General features: G+C 37.4%; 2 protein-coding genes across 5 annotated transcripts; one reads left to right on the top strand and one right to left on the bottom strand.

Annotated features, from left to right (window-relative positions):
* The first annotated feature begins 3,627 nt into the window (after window positions 1–3,627).
* LOC125249145 lies at window positions 3,628–15,779 on the top strand. Of its 4 annotated transcripts, XM_048161358.1 has the most exons (19): window positions 3,628–4,260; window positions 4,570–4,654; window positions 4,813–4,978; window positions 5,181–5,382; window positions 5,685–5,760; window positions 6,017–6,144; window positions 10,661–10,813; window positions 10,910–10,987; window positions 11,118–11,186; window positions 11,281–11,325; window positions 12,059–12,132; window positions 12,254–12,316; window positions 12,401–12,606; window positions 12,725–12,821; window positions 13,786–13,948; window positions 14,032–14,135; window positions 14,392–14,536; window positions 14,643–14,769; window positions 15,056–15,779. In XM_048161358.1, exons 1-19 carry the CDS (start codon window positions 4,243–4,245, stop codon window positions 15,412–15,414), a joined length of 2,358 nt encoding a protein of 785 aa, XP_048017315.1. In that variant the 5' UTR covers window positions 3,628–4,242; the 3' UTR covers window positions 15,415–15,779. The 4 variants fall into 4 exon arrangements, with proteins under 4 accessions (XP_048017315.1, XP_048017317.1, XP_048017314.1 ...); XM_048161360.1 differs by lacking the exon at window positions 4,813–4,978; XM_048161357.1 differs by lacking the exons at window positions 3,628–4,260; window positions 4,570–4,654; window positions 4,813–4,978; ... (1 more) ...; window positions 5,685–5,760; window positions 6,017–6,144 and adding exons at window positions 8,138–8,776; window positions 9,086–9,170; window positions 9,329–9,494; window positions 9,697–9,898; window positions 10,201–10,276 and having other exon boundaries at window positions 10,533–10,813.
* Window positions 15,615–20,633, bottom strand: LOC125249146. The gene is made up of 7 exons (XM_048161361.1): window positions 19,903–20,633; window positions 18,591–19,261; window positions 17,285–17,330; window positions 16,990–17,081; window positions 16,801–16,911; window positions 16,326–16,602; window positions 15,615–16,037 (listed from the first exon to the last, which is right to left on the bottom strand). The coding sequence occupies exons 1-7, from the start codon at window positions 19,927–19,929 to the stop codon at window positions 15,828–15,830; spliced, it is 1,434 nt and encodes a 477-aa protein (XP_048017318.1). The 5' UTR covers window positions 19,930–20,633; the 3' UTR covers window positions 15,615–15,827.
* Between the last annotated feature and the right edge of the window lie 403 nt (window positions 20,634–21,036).

The following is a 21,036-nucleotide window of genomic DNA, read 5'->3' as shown; positions in this document are numbered from 1 at the left end:
AAATAACTGATGATTCAGCATTTGATAAAATCAACTGCAAGTAAAAGACGCTGAACCTCTCAAAATCTGATTAAACTCCACAAACAGCATTACCAGCTTCACTTATTAGTAACCAGACTGACTTTATTACTGTCACACGTATACAGAAATTATTGAGAATTAACAGATTTATTTGTTGGTGTTTGTTTCATTTGAAGTCACCATCATGGTGGAGAGTGTTTGCTTTAGTTGGGATCTTGGTCCTTGTACTTCGGCTGCTGTAGCTGTGGGACACATTTGTCACAATGTGTTGTGACAGTACACATTTGTTTTGGCAAAGAAAGTCCAGATAAAGCCAAATCAACTTCTTGTTGATAACAAAATCATCACAGAGCAAAAATCTACTTTTTGGTTTTTAATTTTCTGTTTATATTTGGCATTTACGTCCAACAACCTTGTGAAACTGCAGTATTGCACCAATAGAATTAAATTATCACTTATCCTAAAACTATAAAAAGCATGTGCACAAGATATTTGAGCGGGAGTAATCATGTCGTCACACACAGACATCAAGATTTTGCATATGATTCACAACAATGGTGACAATCAAAACAAGGATGAGTTTTTATAGTTTTGATTGTCACCATTATTGTGAATCATATCCAAAATAATGATATCTATGTGTGTGACTTCATGATATACTCAATCAAATCTTGTGCATGCTTTTTACCCACCTAAAGATCAGTTTTATAAATTAAAAACATACCATTAGTTGCTCATTTTACCATTTTTCTATAACAAGGAGTTAACAACAACTTATCCTGCTTCATCTAGGCTTTTTTTTTTTTACCACAACAAATGTGTTTTACAAACACAGTTATAACAGCCAAATAAAAGCTAACAGAAGAAGAATGAGGACCAAGATCCCAACTAGCAACACTCTCCACCTTGATGGTGACTTCAAATGAAACAAACATCAACATCTAAACTTCTGTTAATTCCCAATAATAACTTCTGTAGATGTGTGACAGAAATAAAGTCAGTCTGGTTAGTAATAAGTAAAGCTGGTAATGCTGTTTGTTTAATCCTCCTCTGCTTGATTTTAGCAAATGTTCAATCATCTATTGTTTGATCACTTAAAGGGATAGTTCACCCAAAAATGAAAATTCTATCATCATTTACTCACCCTCAAGTTGTTCAAAATCTGTATAATTTTCTTGTTCTGTTGAACACCAAGGAAGATATTTTGAAGAAAGTTTGTTACCAGGCCACTTTGGGGCACCATTGACTTCCATAGTAGGAAAAAAAAAACTACTATGGAAGTCAATGGTACCCCAAAACTGTTCAGTTTAACACATTCTTCAAAATATCTTCTTTTGTGTTCAGCAGAACAAAGAAAATTATACAGATTTTGAACAACTTGAGGGTGAGTAAATTATAGAATTTTCATTTTTGGGTAAACTATCCCTTTAATTATCTCATTAACTGCTTCAAAAACATTGTTTCAGTGTTTCTTTTAACATTGTTTGGATAGATGCTGAAATGTACAACATTCACAGTAAAATCCTCAGTGAACACTGATCTGTGTTTATATCTACACAGAGTTTTGTTCCTGTAAATGTTTTTAATTGTATTTTATTTTACATATAAACATGAAAAATAGTATGATATATGTGTACGTATGTTTGTATGTATGTCTGTGCCTAAGGGCAGCACAAGCAGCTCAGTGGAAAACACTGTCTCCTCACAACAAGAAGGTTCCTGGTTCAAATCCCAGCTGAGCTAGAAAGTCTTTGTTCAGATCTGGTTTCTCTCGAATTTATATTTTCAAATCCGTTAAAGGATTATTAGGCTGCATAAATTAGGTCAGCCGGAACCGGGAACACTTCACCAGATGTACTCGTTACATCAGAAAAAGAATGGCATCTACGCTAATATTAGTCTCTCTGTTTATCCCGAGGCTTATCGTAGTCAGCCGGATCTGGGACATATCCAGGTGAGATCGAGGACCTGCACATTGACACGACCACAACGCAGCCCTGAAGTATCAGCAGAGATCGAGTCGACTAGATCATCCATTGTGAAGGCCTCATCGACACAACAGCCAGTAGCACAGTTCCTCAATCAAACCGTCCATACCGGCGTGATGAATATGATCCTCAACTGGATGGAACTGAAATAAATACTTTGAATGTTGCGATCCTATCCGACTTATGATAGCAACCCGAGTCGTAACAAAGGACTGTTCGCCAGAGGAGAACTGGCCCCCCGACTCAGCCTGGTTTCTCCTAAGGTTTTTTTTCTCCATTTTAACACCTGATGTCACCTGTTGGAGTTTGGGTTCCTTGTCGCTGTCGCCTTTGGCTTGCTTAGTTGGGGACACTTGACATTTGATATTCAACAGTGCTTTGATCTGCCTGCTTTGACACCATTCTTTAAGAGCTGCTGTATAGCCAAAATTATATACCAGTTATCAATGTAAAGCTGCTTTGACACAATCTGCATTGTAAAAAGGGATATATAAATAAAGGTGACTTGACTTGATAATCCAAAGATGTGTGAATTACAGATGCCAAGTTGTCTAAAGGTGTGAACATGTGTTTTACTGTCTATGCTCATTTTTTAACCCTGTACAGAGTTTCAACGAACGTATATAGTGGACGTTCAGAAGACGTCATAAAAACTTTTATTCTGGCTCCTCAGTGGACATCTTTTCAATGTACGACTTTTGTGAAGAGACGTCTTCTGGACATAACTTTGCTTAGTGGGAATTATGAAAAGATTGTATTGGTAGCACTAATAACATAACCAATTACATATTTTGTGTACAGTATACAAGCGCACCACCATCTTTATAAAATTGTCTTTGAAATTACATTTTGCGGCTAGCTCTGTACATTTCAATGGCATCGCTGTCAAAGAATATTTACTTTACAAGAATATTTAATATAACGAGCGAGCGCAGCGCTGAAAAGGGGCGGAGCTACATAAGGTCTTTGAAATTGTTTATTCTGTGAGTGAGCGTTCTGTGTGTGTTCACTAAATTGCTTTTAAGTGAAAAAAAATATAAGATCGTTTTTTCTTCCACATGTACTTTGTAGACGGTCCCTATCTGGCCTAAGAGCTAGCGCGTCACTGATAGAGATAAAATATGTTGCTACACATTAAAGAGGATTAAAACTCATAAACTGCGATGTGTGCTTAGTTCTATGTTATAATACCTTTAAAATAAGGCACTTTTTTTACATTTATAATTATTCACAAAGAATCTATTGAAAATTTTCGTGACCGAATATCTATCGAATATCTAACATCCAACGTCAAACCAACTTTATATCGGTAACTAAGATGTAAACAAATTAGGAGTGCATGCTACCTGAAATGCGACCGTGCATATGCATTTATAAGTTACAAATATAATACTGACAGCGAATGGCATACATAAATATGGAATGTCAGTAACGTCATAGCAGCAGAACATAATCAAGTAATCAGACAATTTAAACACCTATACAGGCTAAACAGCGTTTATCTTAACATGTGCTGAGAATGCTCCGTAATGATTACTTACAGTGTGATGCACGCACACGCACAATCAATAAAAACCTCCTCCGATTTGGATTATAACTATTTATGGCGGCATTTTAATGCCATTAATGATCGAGCGCACAACTGATGTTTGCGCGCGCAGTAAATCACTTCCGCGAGAGGATAACAGATCTACACGCGAGCAAACGGGAGCCCGCGAGCTCATTTTAAACCCGCGCGCGCGCATGACATCTCCTTTGCGCGCAGATCAAGCCCTCGCGTGCTCGGACAAGATTCGCAGCACGCGCGTCATCATTCCCCACACTCGCGCTCAATTATGGCGACATTTTAATGCCATTAATGACCGAGCGCACAATTGATGCTTGCGCGCGCAGTAAATCACTTCCGCGAGAGGATAACAGATCTGCAAGCGAGGAAACGGGAGCCCGCGAGCTCATTTTAAACCCGCGCGCGCACATGACATCTCTTCTGCGCGCAGATCAAGCCCTCGCGTGCTCGGACAAGACTCACAGCACGCGCGTCATCATTCCCCACACTCTCGCTCAATCTTCTATTTCGCTCGCGCGAACACTTTTGATTTTTGTCAGTCGTGGGGCGGGACTTTACTTATTTCATTGAAACCTGAAATCTCATTGGTCAACTCAGTTTTTCCGGAAGTCTGTTGTGATTGGACGCCTGTGAGTAGCAATCAAGAGCTGAAGCAGAGTTATCAAGATGGACAACCAAAGAGAGGTAAGTACGTCAGTGATTGCTAATTTTATTATTTCATTTTAACAATGTTATGTTTTGTATGGTTATTTTATACAACAAGATTTTCTATTAAGCATTCTTTGTAGCCGTGTAACTAGCTTGAAGCTAACCCCACAACCATAGCTTTCTATACGTAAAAATAAATATATCTGAAATATTTTCAAATTCAGTGCATATATTCTCTTTATCTTAAAGCTAATAAACTATGATGAAACGTCCTGTTGCCATTATTTTTAGTAGACAGTAGGCCTGTATATCAGTCAGGCCTAATAATGCTTTCATATACATTAGGCCGAGTTGCAGAACGCTGCCAGGCATGTTGTGTCCCTTTTACGCAGTGCTCTAACACGTGAGTCATGCCCACCGTCAGGAATGGGTAAGTTAATTGTGTTGTGCAGCATTATATTGAATTAAACACTGCATACCTGGTTTACATTGAAATGTAATAATTATCATTGGTCATAATAATATTGCTTTGAGTAGTATAGTCACAAAGGCTTAGGGTTTTTATACAGTTTTGAATAATTTCAACAGATGAAGGGCAGGTTCAGAGAGAACAGGTCACAGCAGGCAGGAGGCAACATGCAACACAGCTACAGGGTCAGGCAACCCCTGGCAACAGGGTGGAGTCTGCAGTGAGACCACAGCGCACCCTTAGTGGTGTTGCATCAGGAAATTCAGTGGACCAGAGTATGGCCAGGTTTGGATCTCTCAGATAAGCCAATTTTATAGTGCAAACAAAGTACTGGTAGGAAGCACAACATGGATATAGTAGCAATTCTCAAGTAGAATAACACATATCAGCCTACATTTCATCATAATGTCCTAAACACTGAAAAATTACAACTTTTTGTAATAGATTTTATACATGATTAACACATCAGATTCTTTTTTCCTCTCAGAGCATTCCCTGGTCTTTTCAAGGCACGAAAAAGCTTTATCCCAACTCCTAAAAAAAGGCCTGCCAGGTCAATGCCAATTCAGTTTTTCCTGCTAAATAAAAGTGTTAAACGGACCCCAAAAGCCTCTGAAGAGTTGATTCTTCTACAGGCTGGACTAGGACGGAGGACTGTTGCTATCCCAGAGGATGCTGATCACTCTGAGGTCTTGCACTTCAAGTTTTACATATAAAGTGACTATTTAAATTAAATATGTTGGTGTCATTGTTTTGTCTCAAGATGCACAGCAATAATGTAGCTTTCTAGGGCATTTTTATAAAACCTGCTTAAGTATCCTAATTTAAGTAAGGCCTATTCAGGGCTTTAGTTAAGCCCTGTCTGTGAAACCAGGCCTTAAATAATTTATTTATTCAGCTTAATTAGGCTCACTATATATTATCTGATAGTGTGATTTTCTAATCAAGCAAGTCTTGTCTTAATAAAGTTTGGTGTATTTAATACCACCAGATATCTAAACTATTGTTGGAGACATATTCAAAAATGGAATCATTGGAGGGAGCCTGGATGCTGTATAAAGCTGTTGGTAAGTGTTGTATGTGGTATACATCAGTACACTGGATTGTTGCTTTGAGTAGCATCTCTGCTTTAAAACCATTTTTAATTTTCTACTTTTGAACCTATCTTAGTTTGTCTGCCTTGGCTATTCAATGTTAGAATGGAATAGAATATTATTACATTTCTAAAACATTTTTTGTCATTCATTTGTCAAAGATTTGTCTTTTTAAACAAATAACTGATTATGTCTTCTGATCTTTTTTACTTTTTTTGGTGTGTTACAGGTGGATCTGGTCAGCGAAAGCTGAATGTGGTTGCTCCGGAAGCTGAAGGATACACAGGGTCCTACCTTATTAAAACGGTTGGAGGAAAGGGCTGTTTATACATAATGCCAATTCAGAACACACTGGACATCATGAAAAATAGTATGATATATGTGTACGTATGTTTGTATGTATGTCTGTGCCTAAGGGCAGCACAAGCAGCTCAGTGGAAAACACTGTCTCCTCACAACAAGAAGGTTCCTGGTTCAAATCCCAGCTGAGCTAGAAAGTCTTTGTTCAGATCTGGTTTCTCTCGAATTTATATTTTCAAATCCGTTAAAGGATTATTAGGCTGCATAAATTAGGTCAGCCGGAACCGGGAACACTTCACCAGATGTACTCGTTACATCAGAAAAAGAATGGCATCTACGCTAATATTAGTCTCTCTGTTTATCCCGAGGCTTATCGTAGTCAGCCGGATCTGGGACATATCCAGGTGAGATCGAGGACCTGCACATTGACACGACCACAACGCAGCCCTGAAGTATCAGCAGAGATCGAGTCGACTAGATCATCCATTGTGAAGGCCTCATCGACACAACAGCCAGTAGCACAGTTCCTCAATCAAACCGTCCATACCGGCGTGATGAATATGATCCTCAACTGGATGGAACTGAAATAAATACTTTGAATGTTGCGATCCTATCCGACTTATGATAGCAACCCGAGTCGTAACAAAGGACTGTTCGCCAGAGGAGAACTGGCCCCCCGACTCAGCCTGGTTTCTCCTAAGGTTTTTTTTCTCCATTTTAACACCTGATGTCACCTGTTGGAGTTTGGGTTCCTTGTCGCTGTCGCCTTTGGCTTGCTTAGTTGGGGACACTTGACATTTGATATTCAACAGTGCTTTGATCTGCCTGCTTTGACACCATTCTTTAAGAGCTGCTGTATAGCCAAAATTATATACCAGTTATCAATGTAAAGCTGCTTTGACACAATCTGCATTGTAAAAAGGGATATATAAATAAAGGTGACTTGACTTGATAATCCAAAGATGTGTGAATTACAGATGCCAAGTTGTCTAAAGGTGTGAACATGTGTTTTACTGTCTATGCTCATTTTTTAACCCTGTACAGAGTTTCAACGAACGTATATAGTGGACGTTCAGAAGACGTCATAAAAACTTTTATTCTGGCTCCTCAGTGGACATCTTTTCAATGTACGACTTTTGTGAAGAGACGTCTTCTGGACATAACTTTGCTTAGTGGGAATTATGAAAAGATTGTATTGGTAGCACTAATAACATAACCAATTACATATTTTGTGTACAGTATACAAGCGCACCACCATCTTTATAAAATTGTCTTTGAAATTACATTTTGCGCTAGCTCTGTACATTTCAATGGCATCGCTGTCAAAGAATATTTACTTTACAAGAATATTTAATATAACGAGCGAGCGCAGCGCTGAAAAGGGGCGGAGCTACATAAGGTCTTTGAAATTGTTTATTCTGTGAGTGAGCGTTCTGTGTGTGTTCACTAAATTGCTTTTAAGTGAAAAAAAATATAAGATCGTTTTTTCTTCCACATGTACTTTGTAGACGGTCCCTATCTGGCCTAAGAGCTAGCGCGTCACTGATAGAGATAAAATATGTTGCTACACATTAAAGAGGATTAAAACTCGTAAACTGCGATGTGTGCTTAGTTCTATGTTATAATACCTTTAAAATAAGGCACTTTTTTTACATTTATAATTATTCACAAAGAATCTATTGAAAATTTTCGTGACCGAATATCTATCGAATATCTAACATCCAACGTCAAACCAACTTTATATCGGTAACTAAGATGTAAACAAATTAGGAGTGCATGCTACCTGAAATGCGACCGTGCATATGCATTTATAAGTTACAAATATAATACTGACAGCGAATGGCATACATAAATATGGAATGTCAGTAACGTCATAGCAGCAGAACATAATCAAGTAATCAGACAATTTAAACACCTATACAGGCTAAACAGCGTTTATCTTAACATGTGCTGAGAATGCTCCGTAATGATTACTTACAGTGTGATGCACGCACACGCACAATCAATAAAAACCTCCTCCGATTTGGATTATAACTATTTTATGGCGGCATTTTAATGCCATTAATGATCGAGCGCACAACTGATGTTTGCGCGCGCAGTAAATCACTTCCGCGAGAGGATAACAGATCTACACGCGAGCAAACGGGAGCCCGCGAGCTCATTTTAAACCCGCGCGCGCGCATGACATCTCCTTTGCGCGCAGATCAAGCCCTCGCGTGCTCGGACAAGATTCGCAGCACGCGCGTCATCATTCCCCACACTCGCGCTCAATTATGGCGACATTTTAATGCCATTAATGACCGAGCGCACAATTGATGCTTGCGCGCGCAGTAAATCACTTCCGCGAGAGGATAACAGATCTGCAAGCGAGGAAACGGGAGCCCGCGAGCTCATTTTAAACCCGCGCGCGCACATGACATCTCTTCTGCGCGCAGATCAAGCCCTCGCGTGCTCGGACAAGACTCACAGCACGCGCGTCATCATTCCCCACACTCTCGCTCAATCTTCTATTTCGCTCGCGCGAACACTTTTGATTTTTGTCAGTCGTGGGGCGGGACTTTACTTATTTCATTGAAACCTGAAATCTCATTGGTCAACTCAGTTTTTCCGGAAGTCTGTTGTGATTGGACGCCTGTGAGTAGCAATCAAGAGCTGAAGCAGAGTTATCAAGATGGACAACCAAAGAGAGGTAAGTACGTCAGTGATTGCTAATTTTATTATTTCATTTTAACAATGTTATGTTTTGTATGGTTATTTTATACAACAAGATTTTCTATTAAGCATTCTTTGTAGCCGTGTAACTAGCTTGAAGCTAACCCCACAACCATAGCTTTCTATACGTAAAAATAAATATATCTGAAATATTTTCAAATTCAGTGCATATATTCTCTTTATCTTAAAGCTAATAAACTATGATGAAACGTCCTGTTGCCATTATTTTTAGTAGACAGTAGGCCTGTATATCAGTCAGGCCTAATAATGCTTTCATATACATTAGGCCGAGTTGCAGAACGCTGCCAGGCATGTTGTGTCCCTTTTACGCAGTGCTCTAACACGTGAGTCATGCCCACCGTCAGGAATGGGTAAGTTAATTGTGTTGTGCAGCATTATATTGAATTAAACACTGCATACCTGGTTTACATTGAAATGTAATAATTATCATTGGTCATAATAATATTGCTTTGAGTAGTATAGTCACAAAGGCTTAGGGTTTTTATACAGTTTTGAATAATTTCAACAGATGAAGGGCAGGTTCAGAGAGAACAGGTCACAGCAGGCAGGAGGCAACATGCAACACAGCTACAGGGTCAGGCAACCCCTGGCAACAGGGTGGAGTCTGCAGTGAGACCACAGCGCACCCTTAGTGGTGTTGCATCAGGAAATTCAGTGGACCAGAGTATGGCCAGGTTTGGATCTCTCAGATAAGCCAATTTTATAGTGCAAACAAAGTACTGGTAGGAAGCACAACATGGATATAGTAGCAATTCTCAAGTAGAATAACACATATCAGCCTACATTTCATCATAATGTCCTAAACACTGAAAAATTACAACTTTTTGTAATAGATTTTATACATGATTAACACATCAGATTCTTTTTTCCTCTCAGAGCATTCCCTGGTCTTTTCAAGGCACGAAAAAGCTTTATCCCAACTCCTAAAAAAAGGCCTGCCAGGTCAATGCCAATTCAGTTTTTCCTGCTAAATAAAAGTGTTAAACGGACCCCAAAAGCCTCTGAAGAGTTGATTCTTCTACAGGCTGGACTAGGACGGAGGACTGTTGCTATCCCAGAGGATGCTGATCACTCTGAGGTCTTGCACTTCAAGTTTTACATATAAAGTGACTATTTAAATTAAATATGTTGGTGTCATTGTTTTGTCTCAAGATGCACAGCAATAATGTAGCTTTCTAGGGCATTTTTATAAAACCTGCTTAAGTATCCTAATTTAAGTAAGGCCTATTCAGGGCTTTAGTTAAGCCCTGTCTGTGAAACCAGGCCTTAAATAATTTATTTATTCAGCTTAATTAGGCTCACTATATATTATCTGATAGTGTGATTTTCTAATCAAGCAAGTCTTGTCTTAATAAAGTTTGGTGTATTTAATACCACCAGATATCTAAACTATTGTTGGAGACATATTCAAAAATGGAATCATTGGAGGGAGCCTGGATGCTGTATAAAGCTGTTGGTAAGTGTTGTATGTGGTATACATCAGTACACTGGATTGTTGCTTTGAGTAGCATCTCTGCTTTAAAACCATTTTTAATTTTCTACTTTTGAACCTATCTTAGTTTGTCTGCCTTGGCTATTCAATGTTAGAATGGAATAGAATATTATTACATTTCTAAAACATTTTTTGTCATTCATTTGTCAAAGATTTGTCTTTTTAAACAAATAACTGATTATGTCTTCTGATCTTTTTTACTTTTTTTGGTGTGTTACAGGTGGATCTGGTCAGCGAAAGCTGAATGTGGTTGCTCCGGAAGCTGAAGGATACACAGGGTCCTACCTTATTAAAACGGTTGGAGGAAAGGGCTGTTTATACATAATGCCAATTCAGAACACACTGGACATCTCCCCTTTACCTTACTCATCCAAAGAATTTGAAAAAATGCCAAAAGCTCGATGTGTCAAGTGTCACACAGACATGCCTGTTCAACTGTTGGCTGTGCACGTCCAGAAGTGTGAGACAGACATATGGATTAACAGCAGCGATAGTGAATCAGTAAAGTCTATTTAATTTTTTTTGATAGTTTCATTGTTTTCATAATGAGTCAAATTTACAATTGTCAATTTACAATCGGCCTTTAATTTGTCACAGGAGCCTATAGATTTCTTGCTGTCATCTGATACAGAAGTGCCTTCCATTTCTACAATAGTGGATGAAGATAATTCCAACGTAAGTCGTTCAATGTCATCATGCATATCCCAGGTCTACTAATAATTTACTTGGTAGAAGACAATTATTTTGTGTTACCCATACTAATACAACCACAACTGACAACTGACAACTGTTTTTTATGTAAAAGGATCCTGGAGACCCTACAAATGAAGAAGTGGCATCTACTTCGACAGAATTGAATCGGTGTAGTGGCCATGTAAGTTGTGTTTTAAATAATGGATAGTTATGTATGGAAACTATGAAGCGATTTCTCAAATTTGATCATGTTTTATATTTGTTTTTATCCACAGTTAGGGAATGAGTTGGATTCACCTTCAGTGGTTATGGATGCCAAGGTAAAACCAATGCAGGACTACTTAGTATATTTTTATAGAAGGAAATGTTATCATTTTTTAAAAAATATTGCATTTTATTTATTCATACAGATTCATTTTCAGATTAATTATTTATTAAATTTATATATTATACAATTATGCCAAATCATAATTGTCAGTTATTCCTTTGAAATTGTAATTGAGATTATTTGATTTTTAAAATTTACATTGAATGATGTTTTGAATAGCTTTTTACCATTGTTTAAAGCAACAGCATGCCATATTCTTATATGAAAATAAGTTGAAAAGCTTCAAATGTCAACTATACATTTGTTTGGTTGTTTCTATATATATATATATATATATATATATATATATATATATATATATATATATATATATATATATATATTTATGGTAACACGTTACAATAAGGTGTCATTTGTTCACATTATTTAATGTATTAACTGACGTGAGCAATACATTTGTTAATACATTTAATACAAATGCTGAAATTAACATTAACTAAAATTAACTTCAATTGTTAATGCTTAGTTCATATTAACTAATACAAGTAACTAATGTTAACTACTGATCCTTATTTTAAAGTGTTACCATATGTGTGTGTATATATATATATATGCACCTTTTTTACGTAATTATGTAAATGTGACGTCTGTAATTGTAATCACCTTAGTTAATTTTGTTTTAGGTTTTTCTGTGTTTTAAGTGTTTTCCTGCATTTGTTTGTAAGGTATCTTGTCCTGTGTGTTCTGCCATGTATTCAGAAGACTTTATTGAAGTACATGCAAGTACCTGTGGGGAAAGGTTATTATTTTTATTTTATGCTTTGTGTTTTCATGAAATTATTGGTTTAGCCTACAGTCCTTACCATTAGTTGTTTGTGTGTGGTAGTAATTTTTATTTATCTAAATTGAATTTCTTTCAGAGCTGACGATAGACCAAACCAAGATTTGGACATAACGGGACAAAAGCAAGACAAGCAAAAGAGGTGCAATTAAGTTTAATGAATAGTGCCTTTTTTACATAGGCCAAAATCTAAAAAAGCATGCATCTCTGTTTTCTTTCTCTCAAGTCTTACAGACGCAATCAACACACTTAAAAAGGCAATAGACCCTTCAACCATTTTCAGCCTCTGTGTCACAAGGGAAGACATGTTTTCCCGAGGCCTAACACAGTGGAAACGGCAGAAGAAGTCCTCTCCGAAGAATCCCCTCAGAGTCACATTCATTGGAGAGCCTGGGATAGATAGTGGTGCTCTAATGAAAGAATTCCTGACCGGTATGTTTTTGTTCTCAGATGCAGCAGCACCATTGCATAAATTATGCAGTTTTATAAAATGTAGTCATCATCTTCAGTGCATTTGTTTATTAATACTGGCAATTTGCATTTTTCAAAGAAATGATGGCCGGAATTGAGGAAAAATTCTTTGAGGGAGGGAGCACTGGGAAAAATCTTAAGTATTCAATTACGGACTTTCAGAATGACAATCTCAGGTAGGTTTATTAGCATTACAGCTGGGTAAAAAAATGTTGATGTCTCAATTTTAATCGAACCAATCTCATTTTTACAAACTGACTTGTATATCCCAAGAATCGAGAAAATAAGTCTCTTTACAGCTGATAAATGAACAACATTATATACATTAAACTGCAATAGGCTTTGTGCTTTGTTACTTTTGATAAGAAACAAAGTCTCAGATTTTGAATTCTGTCCATCTTATTTTGAAATTTAAACAATAAATATCGCTGTGGCACTCGCTATTTAATGCAGTGACCGATCACGCAATGTGCCTCAGGTCAAGTGAAGCGGCAGCATGCAGCGCACTTGAAAGATCATGTCTTCCTCTATTTTAATACCAGTTATGGGCTACAGCATGAAATAAACATGAATGAATGCCAAAAGATATGTAAACAGATACAGGACAATTTACTGACATTAATCCTGTCACATGTAATCGCCCAATCAGTGCTTCAGCCATACTTCAAAGATGTCACAAACAGCTTGTCATGTTTCTCTCATAAAATCCATATTCAGTGACCATGAACTTGGTAATCAGCTAGAAAATTAACTCTGGAGAGGAGCATTGTGCTAAATATATGCACCATATTTCATTCATTGTAATGTTTAATCAATATTTAATGTATGTTTAAATGTTTACATTTAAAAAAACATGGTTATGTAAAAATAGTATTGTAACTTTAATATTATGAAATGCTCCTTGTTTAGAATTTAAGTGTTTGTATATAAATCAGTTTATTTGAACCTTCAGTATAATAGTAATGTAATAGCAACTAAGCTGTTATGTACCACATAAATATAATATAATATAATATAATATAATATAATATAATATAATATATAAATATTTGTGTCAATACCGAGCCCTAATTCAAATCCTATAACAGTTTGTCAGTTAAGGCCTTTCTTTGTCAATTGAACTGCCCTGTTTTACTTTAGGATAGTTGGTGAAATAATGGCAGTGAGCATTACTCAGGATGGACCTCCACCCAACTTTTTCATGGAGTGGATATACAATTTCATTTCTTCCGGCGAGATTAAAAAAGATGAGCTGACAAAGGCTGACATAACAGATGCAGACCTGCTAGATCTAATTGACAAGGTTTTCTAATTCAACTCAATTAAAATTTATGTATACATATGTGTACTGTATGTCTGTGTTACTCATCATTTTTATTTCTTTAGATTGAGACCGCAGACACTACAGCCTTGCTTGACCTTTCTGAAAGAATTGTAGCATGTGGGTACACAGGACCCCTAACATGTGATCGAAAGGAAGAGATTGTCAGGTGTTAAGCAATTTCCAGACCTAAAAAAAATATATAGTCAGTGTAATTTTTTTTTCTAGTTGATCTGTTTTATAGTATTTAAACACCTACGATGCCTGTAAAATAATTTACAAATGCTTTTTCAATCTGGCAGAGATTAATGTTCTATACTTAGTCTTTTATTTCAAACAAGCACTTCTATTAAACTTTATTAACATATGTTAATTTAACCTTTTTAATATAATTTGTTCTTCCCTGGATTTATTATTTTATGTAGTGCTGTTGTTCTGCATTCGTCTGTGCGAATCCTCCCAATGCTGCAGCAAATGTGCAGAGGATTGGAACTCTATGGCCTCCATGAAATGGTGAAACAGAATCAGCCTTTATTTCAGCCGTTATTTGTTCCTGGTCACTTTACAAAAGTAAGTGTTGTTGCTTGCGTTTTTTTTTTTGTTTGTTTGTTTGTTTTTTGTCATGATGGCTTTTGAGCTGTGTATAATAAAAGGTTTCTTTTATTCTGATTTGCAGCCTGATGCAGATTTTCTCATGATGGCCCTGTCACCCATTTTAAGTGAGGTGGGTTCAGTGAAGCGGCAGAGAGAATCAAGAATTGTGAACTACTTGCAGGACTTCATTCAAAGCCTTGAAGATGAAGGTAACATCATAACTCTTACTCTTAATTCTTAAATTGCATCAGTTCAACCATCGACTGGGCCATTTGACCAATCAGAGCAGAGAGGGATTGCAGAAAGGTGTGATTTAGCAAGACTGAAGATTTGAATCGCTTCACACTTTTGAATATAAACTTGTTGTAGGAAACCTCCAAAACAATTTTAAAATAGTATATTAGGAGCATTTTAAAAATGTCAGATATTGTCAGTCCAAGTTCAGATATTGTTAATACAAGTAAGGTTGCAGACAGAGATGTGTGTTTTTTGCAGAAGAAGGGAGCAGCAGTAAGGAGAGCAGGGTTGGAGATGACAGCGAACAGGAGGATAAAACAAACTGCACAAAAGGAGATGCAGAACAAGACAAGATCACCGTCAGCAGTTTCATGCAGTGGATTACTGGCCAGGGGCATGTCCCCATTACTTCTGCACAAAGAGAAAAATTTAAAATACATGTTGAATTTGATCATGACTGCCAGCTTCGATATGGTCAGCATAGTTTATGCTTCCCTCTAGTAAATGCATGTTCCTGTACTGTGACCTTGCCTACACAGCACCTAGGGACAAACACAGAGTTCCTCGGCATTATGAGACAGGCTGTGAGCAATAGCAGAGAATTTGGTCGTTCATGAACTTGATTCTTACTATAGTTTAATCACTATACTGTGTACCCTCTGTTATGTCGTTAATAATATGTTAAAAGAATAGGGGTGCAGTAGCTTGAATTTGGTCGTTCATGAACTTGAATCCTAGTATAGTGTTTACTGTTTACCCTCTGTAACTGTTATGGCGGTATCAATATGTTAAAAGAATAGGGGTGCAGTAGCTTTTGGATATTTGACTAGTTTTTTATTTTTTTTAATTCATCATTGACTTGTAATACAACAAAAGCAGCCAAGATTGCTGCCAAATTGTTCCAAACTCTATTCAGATGTGAAAAAACTGTACATCAACACACAGTAAGCTTCAGAGCAAAATAAATCCATTATGCTGTTCAGTCTTTATGCTTGTGTGTTTTTTTTTTTGTTTTGTTTTTGTTTTTTTTTTAATTCATATTTGTTGAAACAAACTCCCGACAAAGCAAGTACAGTTCTTTGACAGGGATATTAGGACCAGTTGAATTCAGCAGATGTTCAAGAGCCCTCAATCCATCTGCACTCAAAGGACATTCAAATTCTGGAACAACAACTCCGAGATCTTCACAGGCATCGTAAGTAGCTGCTACGTCCCAGTCTAGATCTGGCTCTTCGATGTCCTGAAGGTTTAGTGGTTAAATAGTTAGGAATTAACTTATTACATGAACAGCAGTGTGCTGACAGAATAACAAAGATGAGATGGTCCGTACTGCAGAACACAAGATTTGGGGGGTGGGGTTGGTCCAACTCCTCCCACTTTACGTATCCCTAAACCGACCTGTTTCCACCCCCTGGATCTAGATCCAAATCCTCACACTTTAAATATGCCTTAAACCGATCTGTCTCAACTCCCTGGATCTCGTGTGTTCTGCAGTGAAGGGCTACTGACTAAGACGGCATTACCATACCTCGTATCTCTCAGATCGGTCATTATTTGTGTGCATCATTCCAATCTGCCACAGCTGCTCGGGACTTCGATTGCCCTCTGAGGAGAGTGGATGATGATTCCAGGCTTCTGAAAATGTGTCCAAGTCTGCCTGAAGTCTTGGGAGAAAAGTGTAGTGCACACTGAAAAGGTCCTCAACCACTGATATATCAAGCAATCCTTCTGCCTCCAGGGAGTGCAGCATGTCTGAGTACTTGTTGGTGACCATGATTCTGACATCCCGCCAGAGGCGCTCAATCCTATTAGAAACAATAAAAATTGAAACCCCCCCCCCTAAAAAAAATCAGGTTGAAAAGCAATGCAGTGAAATAATATTTTACTTATTATTAATAAATAAATAATTGGTTACTTAAGTGACATTTAAAAGCTACCTACAGATACTAAAGTTTCATTGAACTTCTTTTCATTTTACAAGTTTTTAGACAATTGTACTTTACCTTTGATTGTGGACGCTTTTACCGGATATGAAACTTCCTCGGTCAGTGCCTCTTGAGGAAAACATGAACCTGGCTATCTGTACATTCTCCACTCCTTGGTCTCCCCTGACCCTGATTTAAAAAATAAAAATAAAAAAAAATCAAAGTTTCAGACATAAAATTCTATTGCTTTTTCTTTACTATACTCACCTTGATGGTAAGCCAAATGTTTGGGTTGCTTCTGAGAAGAAGTGGTATGCTGTCGATGCATGGTTATTATTTGCCGCATTCAAGTACATGACCTGTAAACACAAAGGAACAAAGAGTAAGTAAATATAGGTAGGAGGAAATGTAATGTACATTGGAATTTAATGTATTACAGGCTACTTTTTAATAAACATGAATTATTTTTTATAGACATCATAATGACTGGACTGATCTTAACAGCAGATTACTAGTAACACTCAAATTTGTGTTTTTATAGAAACATAAACTGTAAACATACCCTCCTGGAATAACCATCGACACCACCAAATATTACGATGTTGTATCTATTTACAAGATAAAAGAAATATAAAATATTATTTGAAAAATTATAAAGTAAAATTATTATTATTTTTATTTTTTAAATCAGGGTCAGGGGAGACCAAGGAGTGGAGAATGTACAGATAGCCAGGTTCATGTTTTCCTCAAGAGGCACTGACCGAGGAAGTTTCATATCCGGTAAAAGCGTCCACAATCAAAGGTAAAGTACAATTGTCTAAAAACTTGTAAAATGAAAAGAAGTTCAATGAAACTTTAGTAATCTGTAGGTAGCTTTTCAATGTCACTTAAAGGGTTAGTTCACCCAAAAATTAAAATTCTGTCATTTATCACTCACCCTCATGTCGTTCCACACCCGTAAGACCTTCGTTAATCTTCAGAACACAAATTAAGATATTTTTGATGAAATCTGATGGCTCAGTGAGGCCTGCATAGCCAGCAATGACATTTCCTCTCTCAAGATCCATAAAGGTACTAAAAACATATTTAAATCGGTTCAATATATATATATGAGTACAGTGGTTCAACTTTAATATTATAAAGTGACAAGAATATTTTTGGAGCTCCAAAAAAACAAAATAATGACTTATTTAGTGATGGCAGATTTCAAAACACTGCTTCAGGAAGCTTCGGAGCGTTATGAATCAGCGTATCGAATCTGCTGTTTGGAGCCAAAGTCACGTGATTTCAGCCGTTGCCAGTTTGACACGAGATCTGAATCATGATTCGATACACTGATTGATAACGCTCCGAATCTTCCTGAAGCAGTGTTTTGAAATCGGCCATCACTAAATAAGTTATTTTGTTTTTTTTGGCACACCAAAAATATTCTCGACACTTTATAATATTAATATTGAACCACTGTACTCACATGACCTGATTTAAATATGTTTTTAGTACATTAATGGATCTTGAGAGAGGAAATGTCATCGCTCCCTATGGAGGCCTCATGGAGCCATCGGATTTCAACTAAAATAGCTTAATTTGTGTTCTGAAGATGAACGAAGGTCTTATGGGTGTAGAACGACATGAGGGAGAGTAATAAATAGCATTATTTTTGGGTGAACTAACCCTTTAAGAAACCAGTTATTTATTAATAATTATAAGTAAAATATTGTTTCACTGCTTTGCTTTTTAACCTAAATTGTTTTTTTGTGTTTTTTTTTTAAATTATGAAATACTAGCCAAAAGTGAAAATGAAGTCAAAATGCTGTTCTTATATTAAATGTGTGTATGTATATATATAATATATATAGCTGTTGAAATACCTTATCAATTTGTGATTTGTGTCAATGTGCACAAGAGAAAGGGGCCCTCGAACGGAGTACGTTCTTCTCACCACACATCCCAGGCTGGCCAATCTCGAAAGGATTCCGATTGAATCAACTCGGTGCATTGAGGCAGCTATTCTCTTCCACTGCACACGCAGACCTAAAGACAACAACCTCCCTCTGACCATTCTGTAACCAGCAGCAGGCATATCATCCTTTATGGCTCTCACAACATTGTCTAACTCCTCATCAGTCATGCAGCTATACAACTCTGAGATGGAAAGGCCAAAATCGTTCATCCTTCTAAAGATGGTTCTAGTGGAAACACCCATCATGTTTGCAATGTAGTGGACAGGAAGGTTTGTCTGCAGCATCTCTGCTAACTCTTCTCTTTCAATTGCAAACCTTGGACGTCCTCTCAGACCATCAGAGGAATCCACCACTGCATGTGGAGCTGTGGAATATGGAGGTTGTTTAACAAGTTCAAACACTTCCTGCAGAGCCTGAATGATTTCGTGGGGTATTTCCACATGTCTTGACAGTGCTTGCAGGAGGTACAGCTGCTGGCGACACACAAACTCCATGTAATCCTGGTCAAGGGGAGATCTAAAAAGTGCTCTCTCAAACTTGGAGAGAAGGTCCTCCAAAAGATGCCTTTTTAGAATTTGCTGCAGAATAGAGGGACAAAATTTGCTTCAACTGAGCAACATTAGATATTAACAAATGATAAGGTAACTTTAATCATTAACTTTTTTGTAATCATCATCAGTAACAGTTAAATTCAAAGTAAGTACAGCACACAGTATAAATGAGTACACCTGACCACATCTGAACATATTATTAAAAATAATGTCCTAGATATAAAGATTAATTTCTAAATTGGGTTTCAGAGGGGTATGATCATTCATGCTGTGTTCTGTAACTGTAACTTTTCAATGGTGTAAGTGCTGAAACACTTTCATACTGTATTTAATGGAAACTATATTAACCTGACAAAGAATGATAACAAAAAGCTTACACAACAACTCATTAGAATCATGGTTACAACTATTTATTGTACACTTTTTTACATTTCTGTAGTTCTCAGAACTGATATAAATTGTGCTGTATAACACTAAACATAGATACTGTTTAGTGGAGGTAGTGGTAATGTAGTGGTGAACTACAGCAAATATAATTTGTGTTATATTTTTCCCCAGCAGCTACAGTTACATAAAAATAATAATAAATCAAGTTAATATAGTATCTGGTAAGGACATATAATAATAATGCAATCAATCAATCAATAAATAAATAAAGTTTTACTCACTTTCATCTGGTCTGTTGATGAAGCCATGTCTAATCGCTCTACAACATGCGTCCAATCACAACAGACTTCCGGAAAAACTGAGTTGACCAATGAGATTTCAGGTTTCAATGAAATAAGTAAAGTCCCGCCCCACGACTGACAAAAATCAAAAGTGTTCGCGCGAGCGAAATAGAAGATTGAGCGCGAGTGTGGGGAATGATGACGCGCGTGCTGTGAGTCTTGTCCGAGCACGCGAGGGCTTGATCTGCGCGCAGAAGAGATGTTATGCGCGCGCGCGGGTTTAAAATGAGCTCGCGGGCTCCCGTTTCCTCGCTTGCAGATCTGTTATCCTCTCGCGGAAGTGATTTACTGCGCGCGCAAGCATCAATTGTGCGCTCGGTCATTAATGGCATTAAAATGTCGCCATAATTGAGCGCGAGTGTGGGGAATGATGACGCGCGTGCTGCGAATCTTGTCCGAGCACGCGAGGGCTTGATCTGCGCGCAGAAGAGATGTTATGCGCGCGCGCGGGTTTAAAATGAGCTCGCGGGCTCCCGTTTGCTCGCGTGTAGATCTGTTATCCTCTCGCGGAAGTGATTTACTGCGCGCGCAAGCATCAGTTGTGCGCTCGATCATTAATGGCATTAAAATGCCGCCATACTATTTACTTTAAACTACAACTATATACAATATTCAGCCGATCTCCTTTTCCCATTATCAACCACCTGATCTCTTCTCCGTCACTTCGCGAACTTTGGTGGAAAGTTTTGGAATAGTCCATTTCGCGTTGAATGACAGGGTGACTGGGAGAGTCCATTTATCAAAGGGGGACACTTTCTACAAAGGTAAAAAAAAATGCACTGGAAAAATCGATTTAAGAAGGCAAATATTGACCCTTAATGGAAATGTATAACTGCAGTCTAAGTGGAAAAGAGAGGGTACGCAGAAGGATACTACAAAGTTTGAGAACCACTGAAAGAGGATATGAACAATTGCACAAGTGCTACTGCTGCTATGAGTGCAATGTCATTACAGTCTCTTACCTTGATTCAAATTTTCATAAGCTTACATGAATTGCTCTAAAGAGAAAAATTATGACTATTTTGTCTAAAGACTACATATAAAGTAGCTATCAAAATTAATCTTGGTAACTGT

The sequence above is a fragment of the Megalobrama amblycephala genome, linkage group LG16, assembly GCF_018812025.1.
Source record: "Megalobrama amblycephala isolate DHTTF-2021 linkage group LG16, ASM1881202v1, whole genome shotgun sequence".
Lineage (NCBI taxonomy): Eukaryota > Metazoa > Chordata > Actinopteri > Cypriniformes > Xenocyprididae > Megalobrama > Megalobrama amblycephala.
This window is presented reverse-complemented; position numbering and strand designations above follow the sequence as displayed.